The sequence below is a fragment of the Rattus rattus genome, chromosome 8 (genome assembly GCF_011064425.1).
Source record: "Rattus rattus isolate New Zealand chromosome 8, Rrattus_CSIRO_v1, whole genome shotgun sequence".
NCBI classification, from domain to species: domain Eukaryota; kingdom Metazoa; phylum Chordata; class Mammalia; order Rodentia; family Muridae; genus Rattus; species Rattus rattus.
The window spans coordinates 22,993,654-23,011,750 of record NC_046161.1 but is presented as its reverse complement, the minus strand read 5'-3'; the positions used below and the strand labels follow the sequence as shown (position 1 = coordinate 23,011,750).

The following is an 18,097-nucleotide window of genomic DNA, read 5'->3' as shown; positions in this document are numbered from 1 at the left end:
GTTACAGATACCTAACTAGCGCACTTAGCTCATGTGAATATTTCTCTTATTCATTGAGGAAAGAAAAATAAAACTAAATTGCTTTTTTTTTCTACGTATATAACTCAGTAGTCATGAGTTAGAAAAGATTTTCCTGTAATAACCAAATTCTTAGTAGTGTATTTTCTTGTCCTGTGTTGGTGGGACTGAGCTGACGTTAAACTGTACACATGAGAATTGAACTTACTCTTCCCCTCATGAACCCATTCTTAATTTTCTTCATCCTTCAATCCAGTTACACTGGATACTTTTAGACCATGTTTGTTTTTTAACTTGTCTTTTAACATGTTAAAGCTGAAACTTATGTAGTTTGAATAAATTTCTTGTTGCTATGACAATAGAAAAAAGAAATCTCAGTCCTTCTTTACAGTGGTCTATGGTAGGTCTGGGAGCCATGAAGTAGCTCTCCCATTCCCATTTACAGTAGGACTGTCCTCCTTCACCTCCCTTGACAGCAGCAGTAAGGCTGTTTCCGTGTACTTCCTCAGACTGCACAGGCAGAGAGGGCCTTTGGAGAATATAAGCAAGATGGAAGATTATTGCGGAGTTCATACAGTTGGAATGCAAATATAGCTTGGTATATATTTGAATCGAATTGAATATATTTCATTTGAATTGAATTGAATATATTTTTGGAGCACATAAGAGCACATATTCTGGTCTTGGAATTCTGATTCCAGAATTTGTAATGAGATGCAAATAGTGTTTACATGACCAGCTCACACAGAGTTGCATCAGGCCAAGGTTTCTAGTCAGGTCAAATGTTAGGGATGATGTATTTGCAGATGAGATGTTTTACAGAATAAGAATGTGTCTTGACACACTCGTGTACTTAGTCATCATCATTGTCATGTCTCAGTACCTCCAAGACGAGTCTCATGGAAAAAGATGTCTGTCTAAGCCTTCGAGTCAAGCGTAGTATACCCTTGTCTGATTTGTCTGCTGCTAGGAACTGTGATGACGCTGGGCTCGTATGAACATGCTGACCACACTCTCTCTTCTAACTATGTTACAGTTCTATACTTGTTTTAGCCAAAGCAAAACTCATAGTGAGCCAAGCAGGGATGCTATCCAGCTTGTTTTTTGTTCTACAAACTTTTTGAACGATTAAAAAGGAAGGGGATCAAGGATCAATTACAAAAAAAGGTGGGCTCTTATTCTGGGTGATTCTTTCCCTTCCTGTTTCCTTCCCCTTTCTGCCTCCCATACCTGTCTTCAGGCCTACTTGCTATTTTGTTCTTCCTGCATTCTTCCTGGAAGAGTGTTTGGTGCTGATGGAGGGCAGAGGCTACACTACATTGCCCTGCAGTTTGGTACTGAAAAACATGTGTAATGTGGGTGTCCCTTTTTCTCTCTTGGTCTTTCCTCATAGATTCTGTGCACATTGAACTTCTCCCTCTACAAATTCCAGACCTTCTCTTTCAAGTATACAAAGCAACATCTTAGAGAGAGGAGAGGAATGCGTGTGTGTGTGTGTGTGTGTGTGTGTGTGTGTGTGTGTGTGTGTGTGTGTCTTCTTCCAGGACAGCCATTTCTTTACTTATGCCTGTCTCCGGTATTAGACAGAGTTTTACTATTCGATATTAATCGTGTCTGTGCTTGAGAAATCTTTGGTGCAGCTGGAGGGATGGCTCAGCCGTCAAGAATGCGTCCTGCTCCTGCAGAGGGCCTGAGTTTGACAGGCAGCCCCAGAGCAGGTGGCTCAAAGCCACTTGCTCACCCTGGCTGTGGAGGATCTGATGCTGTCTTTGGATGCAGAAGGCATCCTGCACACCTTCCACCCCAGTACATACGCATGGTTAAAACTAAAAGTATTTTTAAAAAATAAATCTTTGGCTTGAGTTAGGAGACAGTAGAGTCAAAGAGAAACAGCATCTCGTGTGACCTAACATGGGATATGACGAGCACTGCCCTGGCTCTGTGCTCTGAGCTCCCTCAGAGGAATCTGAGCACGTGGACAGTGACTCCCATTGTTCTTTTCAGAAGTACCACAGGCAGAGCGTTAGCAGGTCAGCATTCTCCAGGGAAACAGATCTCCAGAGAAGAGGTATGGTAAGGAATTGTGTTGAGATTATGAAAGCTGACATGCTAGGAATGTATAGTGTGTCCCTACAGCCTGGTGACCTTGGAGAGATAGTGATGTCACCAGACCCAAAGACATTTTGCTGAAGAACTTTCTCTTCCATGGGGAGGGTGATCTATTTAGATCTATTTAGATCTGCAGCCAATTTTAGGATAAGATCTAATGATACCAGAGAACCCAGAGTTCCACAGTTTAAATAGTAATGCTATGCAAAAGCACCCTCCACATTGACACATAAAATTAGCCATTCAAGCCAGATTTATTTTTAATCTCATCTTGTTTAGCTGATCCTTTTTTTGTGTGTGTGGGTTGTTTTTTTCTTTCTTTCTTTCTTTTTTTCTTTTCGTTTTTCACGATAAGGTTTCTCTGTGTAGCCTGTAGCCTTGGGTATTCTGGAACTTGCTCTGTTTACCAGGTTGGTCTTAAACTCAGAGATCTACCTGCCTTTCTCCTGAATGCTGGGATTAAAGCACTCTCTCTCTCTCTCTCTCTCTCTCTCTCTCTCTCTCACTTCATTTTAAGGACTGGTTAGATTATATCGACATTTACTTTGGCCTTACTTTTACCACAGTGGGTAGGTTTAAGCAGGACTTCCTCCAGCTGTGCTCTGGTCAGAACCTGTTTTGGATGATTTAGATTCTGCTGTATGTGTAGGTGGATGGTTCTGGACAATAGCATTCTGTGTTTGCCCTCCCTCAATTCTTGTCCTTAAATTCCTGGAAAGTTGGCTAATGTGCTGTGCCATTGTTGAAATGATGCCTTATACTGAAATACTTTTCTGTAAGGTGGCTTTCACTGAACAAGTATAAGCAAGTGTTCTTTGAACAGTAAACATGCAGTTAATGTCCATGGAAAAGCCTGTGTTGCTGCTTTATATTTAGACTTGAGCCCCAGTGGGCCAGCGCAGTCCCACAGTGCTGTGTGCTGACGTGATATTCATGGCTTGAGTCCTGGATAGGGGAAAGTTTTCTTTTGAGCAGGAGACAAAGTGAACAGAGTGCCAGAAAGCTAAATATAAATCCTCTGAGAGCCAGTCACACACAAACTAGGTTTTAGCAACAACATATTGTAGACTGAAATAATTTTAAAAGAAAAGTTTCCTCCTGGCTTATAGTAATTGGTATGAATTGCAGTTAACGTAATTTTCCATGAAAAGCTAAGCTTATCGTTGCTCTCCTCTCCCGGCCGGCCCTGAAGGTAATAAAGCCACTGCTAAAGAGAGAGAGCCTTCCCCCATTGTGGCAGCTGCTTATTCACCAGTCAGTAGACCCAGTCTCCTGTTTGCATGGCTTTGGTTCTAAAGGAAGGAAAGAAAATGAAGGACGATGCATAGTTTGCTCTGAGAGGCTGAGCGGTGCTCATGTGGACTGGGAGTCACCCTTGGAACTGAGTTCTCCTGAGCGTGCAACAGCCCTTAGAACATTGAGCCACAGTGAGCTGACTGCAGAGCTAACAAGTGTGCGGGCCGGAGCTCAGGCCATTCCACAGTTCAGCACCTCTCACAGTCTAAGTCTGGGTCTGTCGCAGTATTTTATGTTATTGGCTGGTCTTGTTTGAGGCTCTCGAAGCATTTTATAGCCAGTCACTCTGGGGCAGTAGAAGGAAGCATGGGTGTCTCCAGGCTGTTTCTGACTACAACTACAGACGGAGGCCTGGCCCCACCAAACAAGTGGCCGCTCAAGGCTTCCTAGGTAGCACTGCGTGTGAAAACCTCCAGGCATGTTTTGCAAGACCCAAAGATGTGCGCATTCCAAGGGGTGAGGGCTTGGACAGTGGTCCTTGCCTTCAGCTGCTTTAGTTAGCATAGTGGCTTCACTGTGGCGTTCTCATCTGGGCACGCCATTATACTTTGCTCATGCTTGCCCCTCCTTCTGCCTCTCCCACCCATCCCTGTCCACCCCCAACAATGTCCTCCTCCTGACATCCTCTGTCTCTCATATATATGAGAAAAAACACACTATTTCATTTCCCCTTTACCCCATCCCCTCTTTTCCCTTCACTTTAGATTCTTCCTCCCACAGTCCCCTTTCCTGTGTGTGTGTGCACGTACACGCGCGCGTGCAAGCATGTACATAAGAGAGAAAACGTGTCTTTCTGAGTCTGGCTTAGGGAATAGTAAGTCTCTAGATCTCTCAACACTGAAGGAGGAAACTGCAGTTCTTGTCCACAGGTGCCTCAATTGTTCCCGGTAAGGAAAGGGAAGGGGAAACAGAGAACACAGCGCTCTGGGTGCTGGCCATGAGGAAGGCGCTGAACGTCAGGGCGCCAGTGTTTCCTCCTGAGCTTTATCATCTTCATCTTGCCTGTTCCCTGCCCTTCTCCCTTAGTTCAGATCCATGGTGTGAGCTGGAGGAAGAGGTTGGTGGGTTGGCGATGACAGTGCCAACTGCACATCACACCAGGACCTTTCTTAAGCCACTTCCCTTGCAAACTTGTCTGCACAGGGATTTCGGTAAAACAATGGGCTATCAGTTTAGACTTCGGGGTCTAATTTATGTTTTCCTTTTAGTATAAAATCTCTATTATGTGAATTTGTTGCTGTCTCTTTTAGTTCTGGGTAGATTTTAGCATGTTTCCTGTAAGAAAATTAATGAAATAAAATCATGAAGTGGGAATGATAAGTCCACACTCCCGGTTTGATTCTTGACTGTGCTTGTTGTCTGTCCCCTGCCTGGGAAGTGGATGCAGGAGCATTACACTCAAGGGCACTGGGGGCCTGAGTGCTGCTCAGCCCCAGTGATGCTCAGAGGCGCTCGTTAGAGTCCCAGCAGCCTGTGTGCGTCCTTGCCCTGCTCTTTTGCTTATCAAAGTACGGGTTTGCTGGGTCTTTTTCTACAATAAGCATCACTTTGCAGGCAGGATGATAATTTCCTTTAGCAGAGCAATCAGCTGATGTACAAGAAGCAAACCACTGTAGTTGGTGCCTGTCAGAATCCTGTGTCTGTAAGTGTAGGTCTCACTGCTGTCTGTCTGCTCTGCTCACTACTGACTGGCTCCTCACGTGTGACGTCATACAGTCTTTAGCTGGTGGATTTTCATGTGACATCCTTACCTGACTACTGTTGTTTTCCCCGGGAAAGCACAGACTTGCCTTGTGGGTAGAACGTCCAGAAGGGTGGGTGCTGGTAATTCTTGGAGCCAGCTTTGTAACCAGAGGATATGAACACTCGGAAATGACCTGAGATACTCTGACCTTCTCAGCTTCATTTGCTTTGCTCAGACTTACGGATGCCAACTTTTCTCCTGCTTGCTCTCATTGTGCTACAAATAACCTGTTGTTGGTGCATTGTAGGATGTCCTTGGGACCCTTTTATCATTTGGAAAATAAATAGCTAGATCACAGATAAGGGTCTTCCAGATGTTTATTATCGCTCCCTAACTCCTCCTATTTTTTGAAACAAGGTCTCACTCTGTAGCCCTAATTGGCCCTGAATTTACTATGTATCACATTCTGGCCTCAAACTCTTGCTCTTCCAACCTCAACCTCCCTAGTGCCGAGTCACTGGCCTGCACTACCACTCCTGGTCCCTCACTTCTTTTTTAAATTATTTTAAATAGTATTTTATTTTTTTAAAACTCCACGCATTTATACAATGTTTTGATTACATCTCCACCTCTTCCCAGCACCCACTGCCTCCTACACTCTTTCCCTCCCTTGCAGCTTCGTGTCCTCCCTCTTTTTGTTGTTGTTCTTGTTATTAATAACTGAGCCACATTAGTGCTCTCCATATGCACATGAGTGAACGTGTGGACATCATCGCAACATGAGCAACCTATTAGCATCTGCATCCCCAAAGAAAGTTTGGCTCCTTTTCTCTCAGAAGGCTTTAATTGCCAGTACTTCCCTAAAAGAAGCAGAGCCTTGGGCCCTCCCTCATCCACATTGGAATTTTTCGACTGGCTTGATCGTGTGCTGGTTACTGGCACAATAGTAACCACAGATGCCATGAGTCGATGTATATAACAGCTATGGCATATCCAGAAGTGAGCATTTCACATCTCTCCTCTCCATCCCGTTTTTTATGTTCCTTTGACCTGTTTTGCAGTTTCCTGAGCGTTGGATGGGGGGAGCTTGACAGGGATGGTGCTTGCCCAGCTGAGCACTCTTCATTACTTGGCGTACTCGGCGCTTGACCAGTTTTATGAGTCTGTGCATTAACAGCTCTGCACCTCAACAAGAGCTTCTTTGTCCACGGTTGCAATGGCTGTAGGATCCCCAAGTCATAAGCTTTGACCAAGTTCCTAGTACTACTTCCTGTGGATCAGGGTTACCCCCTAACAGTCATGCCACTGTTGTACCAGTGGCCATAGGTTGCCAGCAGGTCAATATTGTAGCGTGCAGTGTCCAGCACTGGGTAAGGCCATTGATGTCTTTTCTCTTTAGCAGCCTATACAGCACCTTCTGGCAACAGTGTAAGCCAATTTCCTGTTGGCTTCTCTATGTCCTGCATCTAAAGCCAATAGTGTCTTTATCGATTTGGAGTTACATCAGTTAGTGGACAACCAACAGCAGTGGCAGTGGCCTGTCCTCAGTGTGCCTTTGAGGCCTTTATGACCAACAACTCACAGGGAGCTCTTGGCCAGATCACAGGGGCAAGTCTGTGGGGGCCTTTTCTTGATTAATGATTAATGTGGGAGGGCCCAGCCCACGTGGGTGGTGCAGCCCTGCCCAGGTGGTCCTAAGGCATTTGGGAAGCAGGTTGCGGAAGCCATGAGGAACAGGCCAGTAAACATCATTCCTCCATGGCTTCTGCTTTGGGTCCTGCCTGCAGGTTCCTGCCTTGATTTCCCTCAGTGGTGGAGTGTGAAGAGTTGTAGGATGAAATCAACTCTTTCCTCCCCACGTTGCTTGTAGTCATGGTGCATTATCAGCAGTAGAAACCCAACCTAAGACACTAAGCGCCATTTAAAAATAAAATACAGGCTAGGGGCATAATTTCAAGGGCGCTCTGCCTTGGAAGCATTGAGACCTTAGTTAGGTCTCTAGAGAAAGCAGCCGTGGTGGTATACGTCGGTCATCCAGTGCTGGAGAGGCAGAGAGCCTTGAGGGTCACACTAGATGTCCTATCCTAATCCAGGACTCCAGCCTGGTGAGAGACCCTGTCACAAACGTAGCAGAGAGGCCACCGCGGCTCAGGATTCACAGAGAAGCCATCTGTTCCAGCTTGCTGGGTCTTGGTGCTGTCCTTTGTCATCATGGGTAGTAATAACGGGAGGTTCTTTCCACTTTCCAAGCTTTCCCTGAAATTCTCTTAGCTTATGATAAACAAAGGGAAGCATCAACTACTTGTCTGTCAGACACTGTTGAGGATGTATTTGCACACCTCCTGTGTTTTGTAATGCACATCCATGTTTGCATGGAAGGAAAAGTTGTGGCCGCCATTCAGTGTTTCAGCTGTCATGGGGATGTCTGATTTTACTTGTGTTTTTCCCTTCAGGCTGCGTGATAGAGGCAGTGAACCTCAAATCCAGCAACCGCAACCCAGTGGTTCATGAATTTGAAAGTAAGTGCAAGGAAACATGGAGCGGGATGGGGCCCTCTAGTGGACATTGGTAGCTCTGCAGCCAACCCAGTACCTGTTCCAGTGTATCGATATATTTATATATTTGCTGTTTGAGACAGGATCTCACCGTGTAACCCTGGCCAGCATGGAATCTACTGTAGAGACCAGACTGGCTTGTAGCTCACAGAAATCTGTCTGTCTCACCTTCCAGGTGCTGGGATTAAAGTGTGCACCACCACACCCAATCTATTATCATCTACAAATATGTGTTTGTGACTGTGTGTCTGTCTACGTTCATGTCAGAAGGATGCTGCAGAGGCCAGAAGAGGGATCTCTAGGAGATGGAGTTATAGATAGTTGTGTGCTGGAAGTTGAGCTGCTCTCTGCAAGAGCAGTAAGTGCTCTTAACCACTGAGCCATCTGTCCAGCCCCTACTCCCCTGTATGTAATCGGCAGGAATGTTCAGGACGGCTATTGTGTATGGGTAGACTAGCAGCGTGCTCTGCAGTTCACACTGACTGCCATCTTTCCTGCCTGCCCTTGTACCTACACAACAGAGAAATCTCACATGATAGATGCGGTGTCTGAGGGGAGGTACGCTCTCTGTGGTGAAACCCTTACTAATGTTTGTATTGTTCTTCTGGCAGAAGCTCATCTTGGAATGTCTGGACTTTATAATCTTTCTCCCATTGCTCTCCAGGTGTGGAATTGTCTTGTATCATTACGGACTCACAGACAAATGACCCTAGGATTGAATGGAAGAAAATCCAAGATGGCCAAACCACATATGTGTATTTTGACAACAAGATTCAAGGTATGCGCTACTCCTCTTTTGTTCACAGGTCGCGGAACTTATTTACAATAACATTTTTCCCAGGTTATTAGCCTGCTCCTCTTCTGAGTTTCTGAGGTTATCATTGGAGAATATTTCAATTTTAGCATTGATGTGAACCCCTTGTCCCCGTACAATGCAGCTTCAACAAATCCCAGCTTCTTAGTAAGGACGGATCCTTGCACAGATCACCTGAGAAATCACAGCAAACCATTTCCTTAGCCATGTTGTTATGGCCCACAACAGACATACTGTGAGTGAGCACCCAAAGGGATCATCACAGCAGCTTAGGGACACAGGATTGAGCTCCACTGTGTCCAGTGTTAGGTCTGGGACCTCCCTACACTGTCCTGCGGCAGGACATTATCTGGGGGCAGTACTAATGTAAGCTACCATCGGATGGCAAGGAGGAAGAGGAGGAGGAGGGAAGAGGAGGAAGAAGAAGAGGAAGAGGAGGAGGAGGAGGGGAGGAGGAGGAGAAGAGGAGGAGGAGGAGGAGGAGGAGGAGGAGGAGGAGGAGGAGGAGGAGGAGGAGGAGGAGGAGGAGGAGGAGACGACTGAGAGCCAGGCATCAGGACAGTAGGCTGCAGAGTGCTCAGGCAGTCTACAAGATAGCAAGTGCTGCATGGTGAGAGACGTAGGGCAGGAATGATTGCTACATATGGACACACATGAACCAGCGAGAGCTCAGCTGCTGAGAAGATCTGTAGCCAAGGCCTGGCTGAGAGAGAGATGAGGAAAATTCGAGGTACATGGGGTGTCAGACACAGTTGTCTGGACAGCAGACGGTACCCATCAGAGGTGCTAAGAGAAGTGACAGACTGGAGGTGAGCACAGCTCCGAGCAAGACCAGATCAGATTTTCTGTGCAGAGCCCGGTGGGTGGGGTTGCTCATAACGGCTGAGCTGAGGTAGCAGCATTGGAAATGCAAGGGGAGAATTGCTGGGATTGACTGTGCTAAGGGATGCAGTGCTGGGGCCATGAGAGGCAGCTGTTACTTTCCATGTGGCAGTGAGGGAACGTTAAATAGGAGGTCTTAAAAATAGTTTGCAGGCTACAGCTGTAGCTCGGAGGTACAGTGCTTCCTTAGCATTGACAAACCCTGAATTCAGTTTCTATGACTGAGGTGGAAAAAAGGTCAAACCCAACAACTTCCAAGGGCTATATGTGTAGCTCGGTGGCAGCACCCTCTAGAACTGACAACTCCAGGGGATCTGACTTCTCCTGGCTCTCACAGGCCATGAATGCATGCATGTGGTGTGTAGACAAAACACTCCTACACTAAGACTATAAATGAGTCTTTAAAAAAAGACCCACTTATTAAAACTATAAAAACCCAATAATTTTTTGGGAGGCTGGGGCTAGCGGGATGATGGAGTTGTTAAGAGTGTGTGCTGTTGTAGAGGACTGAGCTTAGTTCCTACTCCCAGCTGTAACTCTAGCTCCTCCGTAGTCTGTAGGTACTGTGCTCATACTTGCACGTACCCACACACAGTACATGTAATAACAAATACTAAAAATAAATCTTTAAGAAAACTCTTATTTCCCTCGGGCTGGGGTGGGGTGGGCAGAGTGATGGATCTGTGGATCTGGTATGCATGAGGCCCTGAGTTATCTCTTGTATCACAAATAATAGCAACTTTCTCTTTGTGGACATCAGAGCCATAGGAATGATTATCATGAAGGACATGTACCACAAAGAAGCAGAAGGGTGGAGTCAGGACTGCTGTCACTCCTGTTACTCCTGTTACTTCTGTTACACCTGTTATTCTTGTTACACCTGCTACTCCAGTTACTCTTGTTGCACCTGCTACTCTTGTTATACCTTCTACTCTTGTTACACCTGTTATTCTTGTTATACCTGCTACTCTTGTTACACCTGTTACTTCTGTTACACCTGCTACTCTTGTTACACCTGTTACTCTTGTTACACCTGCTACTCTTGTTACACCTGTTACTCTTGTTACACCTGCTACTCTTGTTATACCTGTTACTCCTTTTACACCTGTTACTCTTGTTATACCTGCTACTCTTGTTACACCTGTTACTTCTGTTACACCTGTTACTCTTGTTACACCTGTTACTCTTGTTATACCTGCTACTCTTGTTACACCTGTTACTTTTGTTACACCTGCTACTCCTGTTACTCTTGTTAGACCTGTTACTCGTTTTACACCTGTTACTCCTATTACACCTGTTACACCTGTTACTCCTATTACTCCTGTTACACCTGTCACTCCTATTATTCTTGTTACACCTGTTACTCCTAGTACTCCTGTTACTCCTATTACTCCTGTTATACCTCTTCTCTTGTTACATCTGTTACTCTTGTTACACCTGCTACTCTTTTTACACCTGTTACTCCTATTACACCTATTATACCGGTTATTCCTATTACTCCTGTTACACCTGTTACTCTTGTTACAACTGTTACACCTGTTACTCTTGTTACACCTGCTACTTGTTACACCTGTTACTCTTGTTACACCTGTTACTCCTATTACATCTATTATACCTGTAACTCCTACTACTCCTGTTACACCTGATATTCTTGTTACAACTGTTACACCTGTTACTCTTGTTACACCTACTACTCCTGTTAACTCTTGTTATATCTGTTGCACTTGTTACTCCTATTACACCTGTTACTCCTATTACACCTGGTACTCCTGTTACACCTGCTACTCCTGTTACTCTTGTTACACCTGCTACTCCTGTTACACCCGTTAAACCTATTACTCCTGTTATACCTGTTACTCCTGTCTCCCTTGAAGTGTAAAATTCAGATTTTAGACTCACATAGGTATGGAACCACACTCTGTCAATCTCAGAACTTTTCTATAGCCAGAGAAGAAGTCCATGCTATGAGGAGTCAGGGTCCTTCCCTTACCTCTTAGCAGCCCTTATCTACACACCTGGCAGGCTTTGCATTTTCTGGAGACATCTTGTAAAGCTTCTTTTGCTTAGCACAGAACTTTCAGGAGACAGGTGCGCACCTTGTTCCCTTCTGTGGTGGGGTCACTGTTCTCTGTGTAAGCACCATGTTGCTTTGAGCATGCATCAGGTGATGTGGTACAGATGGGCTGTTTTACACTGGCTGTCATCAGTACTCTGTACTCATCTCTGTGTGAAGACCAAGTTCACAGCTACTGGCCCACATGGTAGCTGCACGCCAAGCTTTTGAGGAAACTGTCAGACGGTATTCCAAAGTTGCATGACCATTTTTTTTTTATTTTTATGTGTGTATTTTGCCTGCATACATCTGCGTGGTGGGTATGCGGAGGTCGGAAGAGGGCATTGGCTCCTGTGGAACTGGAGTTATGGGGTTGTGAGCCACCGTGCAGTTGCTGGGGACCAAACCTGGAGCCTCTGCAAAAGTAGTAACTGTCCTTAACCACTGAGCGAGCCACTTGCCCAGCCACTCACACTTCAGTGCTTACCCCAGAGTCACACCCACACTTGTGATCACCTGACCTTTGACCTTAATAGTCTTAGAGAATATAACGATGTCCGAGTGGAGATTCATCTCTTCATGTGCAAAGTGGGAAGCTGCAGTTTCTTGGGAGAAATATCTGTTCGACTGTTAGGTTCATTTAAAAAATGCACCTATTTCCATTGAATTGTAGATTGCTATATTGCAGAGGTAGTCCTTTTTCTGACATGGCTTGGAGAATTTCTCCTACTGTGTAGATTGTCTTCTTATGTCCTTTAAAGCACAGCTGCTGTTAACTTGATGGAATCTAGCATAACCCCAAATTTTTGTGCTTGTGTTTTTGTTGTTGTATCTAAGAAACTGTTACTGAAGCCAAGGTCATGAAGAATATGTCGTCTGGAGAGATGGCTCAGTGGTTAGAGCACTGGCTGCTCTTGCAGAGGACCCGGGTTTGATTCCACACACATCAGTCATATATCTGCTGTACAGACACACATGCAGGCAAACATTCATCCACATAAAGCAAATAAATCTAAAAAATTTAGGCATTTTTTCCTTGACTTTTAGTTTTTACTTTTTGAGACTGTACTTTGCTAATACTGCCCAGGCTGGCCTCGAGTTTACTCTGTTGCCTAGGCTAACCTCAAACTCAATTCCTGTAAGCTTATGGGGTTGCGAATAAATGCCCAGTTCTTGTTCAACTCTCAGTGGGTGTTTGTTGACTAGGGGGGCAGCCAGGGGTCAGCTTTCTTCTTTTCCATGTGGATAGCCACAGCATCCTCTGTGGACTTTGTTTTTTAATGTCTATTTGTTTTTCTTTAATTTTCTTTTAACTTTTGCTTTAACTAATCACCTCCTCTGGGGATGATGAAGAGCAGCACGGCTCCCGGCTCTGTCGTGAGTGCCGGAGCTGTCGTTGATGCTCAGGTGCACATGGGGGCAGGCAGTGGCCTGGTCCTCATGAAGGGCACGTCTTTCACACTGGGACAGATAGCTCTGTGCAGTCTTCTTGCTCTGCCATCAAGTCCAGCCCCACACTGTCTTCCAGTACCTCGGATCTTGTGTCTTCTCTTTTACAGGAGACCTGGCCGGTCGCACAGATGTGTTTGGAAAAACTTCTCTGAGGATCTGGAACGTGACACGGTCAGACTCAGCCATCTATCGCTGTGAGGTCGTTGCTCTAAATGACCGAAAAGAAGTTGATGAGATTACCATTGAGTTAATTGTGCAAGGTAGGCCCCACTAACATCAAGCTTTTCCACTCCAGCCCTTAGGAGTCAGTCCTTAGCTCTAGAATAAGAGGTTAGCTCCTATTTTGATTCATTCCTCCAGAGCTGTGTTCCCATGGCTATCTGCAGTTTGGGAGGGAAGCCAGTGACACTGTCCAGAGTTGGGGTGGGAAGATGGGAACACGTACCGTTCCTGCTGTGTTCCTCGCTGGCCTCAGGGACCTGCCTTTGCAGCCAGCTGAAGGCGGAAGAACTGGGGACTGAGTGTGAGATGGACACACGGGCTGGAATGAACTCAGAGGGAGCAGGGTGCCGGCAGCAGGCAGTCAGTGGCTGGGCTGTGGTCTCTGGAGCTGGTTACTACACTAGGCTTCGGTATGACAGGCTTATGCTGAGATTTTAAACACCAACCTGTATTTTGCCTGCAGTGAAGCCAGTGGCCCCTGTCTGCAGAGTTCCAAAGGCTGTGCCTGTTGGCAAGGCGGCAACACTGCAGTGCCAAGAGAGCGAGGGCTATCCTCGGCCGTACTACAGCTGGTACCGCAATGACGTGCCACTGCCTACGGATTCCAGAGCCAATCCCAGGTTCCAGAATTCCTCCTTCCACGTGAACTCAGAGACAGGCACTCTGGTAAGAGCTCCTCCAAGGCGAGGAAGCGGGTGTGTTTGTTGGGGCCTAGGATGCCTGTAAGGAGAGCCAGGGAGGCTCCTTTTCAAGGCAGAGGCACAACCTAGAACATGAGGAACACTACATGAAAGGTAGCTTTGCTTCCCTATAAACAAATGCTAAGTGGTAAAGCAAAACGGAAACTTGGACATCTGGATGAGTCCCAGGGGCAGAAAAACAAGTGGGTTCACATCATTAGAGTCCTAGTTTAAGTAATCAACAGAGCACATACATCATGTGAAGGACATGTGCTTAAGAACATATACATCATGTGAAGGACGCGTGCTTACTGGGCACATGCTTGCTATTAAGTCTTTATCAACAGAATTGTGATCATAGTCTCATCATGTAGAGACTAAACCTGTCTTGAATTTGCTTCAGAATAACTTCCTGGTGCCTGATGGTGACTGGCAGCACATACCTTAAATCCCAGCACTCAGGAGGCAGGAGGATTTCTGTGTGTTTGAGGCCATTCTGGTCTACAGAGTGAGTTCCAGGACATCCAAGTCTATACAGAAAAATTCTGTCAAAAACAAAAACAAAAAACAAAAAAAGGAAAGAAAAAAGAATAACCTCCTGGGAGGAGGAGTTCCCATGGGAGAGAAAAGAGAAAGAAACAGCATGGTGTGGCCATGTACGAAGGACACGCTGACTTCAGGCACTGCAGCAGGGAAGGAGGCGGCCTGCTTTGTGAAATACACTGCACATAGTGATGGCGTGAATCGCTGTGGGCCTCGGGTGCCAGCCTCTGGTCTGTCACTCAGTCTGTCCTGTTGAGTGGAGTAATACCTGTCCTTTCTAAAACAGGTTTTCAGTGCTGTCCACAAGGATGACTCTGGGCAGTATTACTGCATTGCTTCCAATGACGCAGGCGCGGCCCGCTGTGAGGGGCAGGACATGGAAGTCTGTGAGTCACTTGATTACACTGAAGACTGGGGAGTGCGTAGAAGATCCAAGTTGAATGCTAGCTTTGCAGCTGACACTGGGAGCCTGACCGGGGTACAAAAGAGCAGGAGGTCTCAAGGAGAAGATCCTCAAACCAACATCCTGGGGGCTTGGGTGTTGGTACCAATCGTCTTTGGAACTTGTGCCAGGTGTAATACATCTTTTTGGTAGATGATAGAAGTGTCAAAAACAGTTGTGTAGGGAGCCCTGATGGGCCTCTGGGAATTTAGCCAGTTAGAGTAGCTATTTTTGCTGGAAACTCAAAAGCCTCATGCTTTTCTCCTGTTCCATGATGTCATCGGTATGTGTCGGGCTCAGGGGGAGGAGTTGGGAGGAAGTGGATAGGGCGAGCTGAGCCACTGGGGACCTTCCTCCATTCTTAGTTGTGGCCGACCCCAGATCCTGTTGCATACACAGTTCAGGGATCACCCAAACTTGCCACAAGTGTCTATCCATGTAAAATTGTAATGCATCTCATCCGTCCAATTTGGGGAATTACTTTAGGGTAATTCACTGCTGTAGGAAGGTTTCCTGCATTCTTCAAGCACCTTTATTTACAGAGGGAGAAAACCACTAGAGCCTCTGTCTGGAAGCCTGCAGGGGGTTATTCGAGGGCCAGGGCCAGGCAGCCACTGAGGTGGAAGGTCAAGTTTGCATGCAATGGTTTTTATGGCTAAGATTTGAAGCTTTCTTTTCTTCAAATAATCTCTAGCAAAGATAGGCTGTATGAATTTAGGAAGGTTACTTTCCTTAGGGCTCCTGGCTCGATTCTATATAAATATAGCCATTTCTCCATGAATATTATTTACAAGATTCTAAAGCCTTTTCTGCATTGGTAAGTGTCTTTCAGTGGCTTTGAGTATAACTGCATTTGAACCATCCACAGCCCAGTGTGTCTTATGGTATCAGGGGTTATGGTAGACAGTATCATCTTATCCAGAGAGATGTTGATGGGTCGGTTTCCTGTTCTTGCTAGAATAGGCATGAGTGGACAGAGGGTTAAATGGGTTGGCGTAGGTGTTGGGAAGGAGAGCTGAGGTCAGGGTCTTTTGATGAACCACACCACCTCTGCCTATCAACTTTTTCTGCAGATGATTTGAACATTGCTGGGATTATTGGGGGAGTCCTGGTTGTCCTTATTGTTCTTGCTGTGATCACAATGGGCATCTGCTGTGCGTACAGACGAGGCTGCTTCATCAGCAGTAAACAGGATGGAGAAAGGTACACCTGCCTTGTCTGCGGTTCACACTTGTATTAATAGCGTAGGTGCACTACTGAGCTGTCTGTCCTCTTGTGTTCACAGTTATAAAAGCCCAGGGAAGCATGAAGGCGTCAACTACATCCGGACAAGTGAAGAGGTAAGAGCAGAAACCCTACTGGTCCCGGTGTGTCCTGCTTGGAAAACTACCTTCTGCTTGGCAGCCCAGTGGCTCTCGGGGTCCTGGAAGTTAGTGTACTCTCTGAGCTCTTTGCCCCCATGGAAACTCCTTAGTGCTAACAGAGGTTACTGCTGAAGAATGAGGATTTCATTCCTAGTTTTGCTCCTGGCTTCATTTTTAGGGGACAAGATTAGCTTACATTTGATTTGACCAGTGTATGTCAAATACCACCCAACAAAGCCCCTGAATTGATTCTTTGTTGCCTTTGCAGGGTGACTTCAGACACAAGTCATCTTTTGTTATCTGAGACCTGTTGGCTGGGAGAGCACACACAAGCACCTGTGTGGGAAGCTGGTCACAGGCTGCGGGGACCCAGAGAACCCGGCAGAGCTAGATGCGCAGAAGCATTTTGTTTTGGCCAAAGTTGATGATTCCTTCCTTCCTCTTTAACAAGCCACAAGAATAAAAGAAATCCTCCTGAGGACGGACGTAGACAGACTGTTGCTAGCCTGATCTTGTGGGCATTAGGGTGGTCTCCGAGGCCCTTCTGGTCAGCTCTCCGGCAAAGGGCAGTTGGGGCTGTTTAGCTGCCAGGACAACACTGGCCGAGAGAGGCTGAGGCGCTGGGCTGCAGCAGCAGTGTGCCTGACGCCCGTGACAGTGCCCAGGAAGGTTTTCAGGCAGTGCCTTGCTCCCTGGACCCTGACCCACCGTGGTGCCTCTGTTGATTGGCCAGTATTGTCATTTCCATCCTGGAGAATCTGCTTGGATCAGCATTTTATAAAAACCCAAATCAGAAAGGTGAAATTGCTTGCTGGGAAAAGGGCTCTTGCCTAAGGAACTCTCCTTCCAAAGAGTTGCCAGGAGTTAGGAGAACCTCTGTCTTAAGCTAAGTCTGAAATGGTACTGAATTCTCCTTTTCTATTGGTCTTGCTTATTTTATAAAAATTTAACATTCTAAATTTTTGCTAAAGATGTATTTTGATTATTGAAAATTTCTATATAAACTGTAAATATATTAGCATAGAGTGTTTTAAAACTTATTTTTTTAAGAGTTCAACTTAAGGTAGAAGGCTTGGGCTGCTAGTGTTCAATTGGAAAGTACCAGTAATAAAGTCTTTTAAGGATTTTTCTTAAGGTTGAATATTCCTTTGTTCAAAAGAAGTTTTAGCATTTTTTCATAAGAAAACTTACTCTGTCTGACCACTGTTGCTTAGGAAACCATTAAAGAATTCCAATTTAGTCATGTTTGTATCTTTTTTTAATCAAGAAACTGCACAGGAACTCCTAGGCTAGTTTTACCATGTCCTATTCCCAGAGAGGCCCTGTGCAGTCCTAGTTGGATGGTCCTGCTAAACTGCTCACGGTTACTGACTTGTATGGGATGGAATGTCTGTTTAACCCTACACTGCCCTGACCTCAGCTCTGCACCCGATCATAATGGTCACTCACTGGTGGTATTTTGGGCTGGTCTTAGGCAGGAAGCTGAGGAAGGCCAGTAGTTCCTAGTCTTTGAGTGCCTGTGACAGAACCCCAGTCTGTTTTGGGTAGCTTTTAAGACAAAGCCACTTGCTTGTGAGAATCATTTTAAATATTTGTTTAGTTGATAAATGTATCTGAGACCAAAGTCAATTTTGAAACTGAACATGGCAACTACAGTAAGATTTTAAGATTCTTTGTTGGGATGAAAGTCTCAGCACTCCAGGCTGTCTCCTGCATGACAAGCTGTTGTGTCCAGCATAACTCTTTGAAGAGTATCACAAAGTGTGGCTGGGCACAAAGCCTGCCGGTGAGCGGAGTGTCTGACCAAAAAAAGCAGTTTCTTCTGTCCGAGACACTGCTCCCTTTAGTGGGACATTAGAAACGCCATTCAAAGCCTTTGTTCTTCATGAACAGATGCTCTCGGTCTCAACAGACCACCATGCTAGGTCTCAAATAGAAGCTGATCTGAAGGAGTCCCCACCCATGATTTATTTATTTATTTAT

General features: G+C 45.8%; 1 protein-coding gene across 2 annotated transcripts in view; it reads left to right on the top strand.

Moving 5' to 3' along the window:
- The window catches only part of Jam3 (junctional adhesion molecule 3), a 59,913-nt gene extending 42,560 nt beyond the window's left edge, over window positions 1-17,353 (top strand). The window contains exons 2-9 of one of the 2 annotated variants that reach the window (XM_032909473.1): window positions 7,561-7,626; window positions 8,327-8,440; window positions 12,971-13,123; window positions 13,549-13,751; window positions 14,595-14,694; window positions 15,824-15,953; window positions 16,036-16,090; window positions 16,383-17,353. In XM_032909473.1, coding sequence (XP_032765364.1) covers window positions 7,561-7,626; window positions 8,327-8,440; window positions 12,971-13,123; window positions 13,549-13,751; window positions 14,595-14,694; window positions 15,824-15,953; window positions 16,036-16,090; window positions 16,383-16,418 — 857 coding nt within the window. In that variant the 3' untranslated portion in view covers window positions 16,419-17,353. Of the gene's footprint in view, window positions 1-7,558; window positions 7,627-8,326; window positions 8,441-12,970; window positions 13,124-13,548; window positions 13,752-14,594; window positions 14,695-15,823; window positions 15,954-16,035; window positions 16,091-16,382 lie in introns of both variants that reach the window. The other variant, XM_032909472.1, reaches the window with a different exon arrangement.
- Window positions 17,354-18,097: the final 744 nt, after the last annotated feature.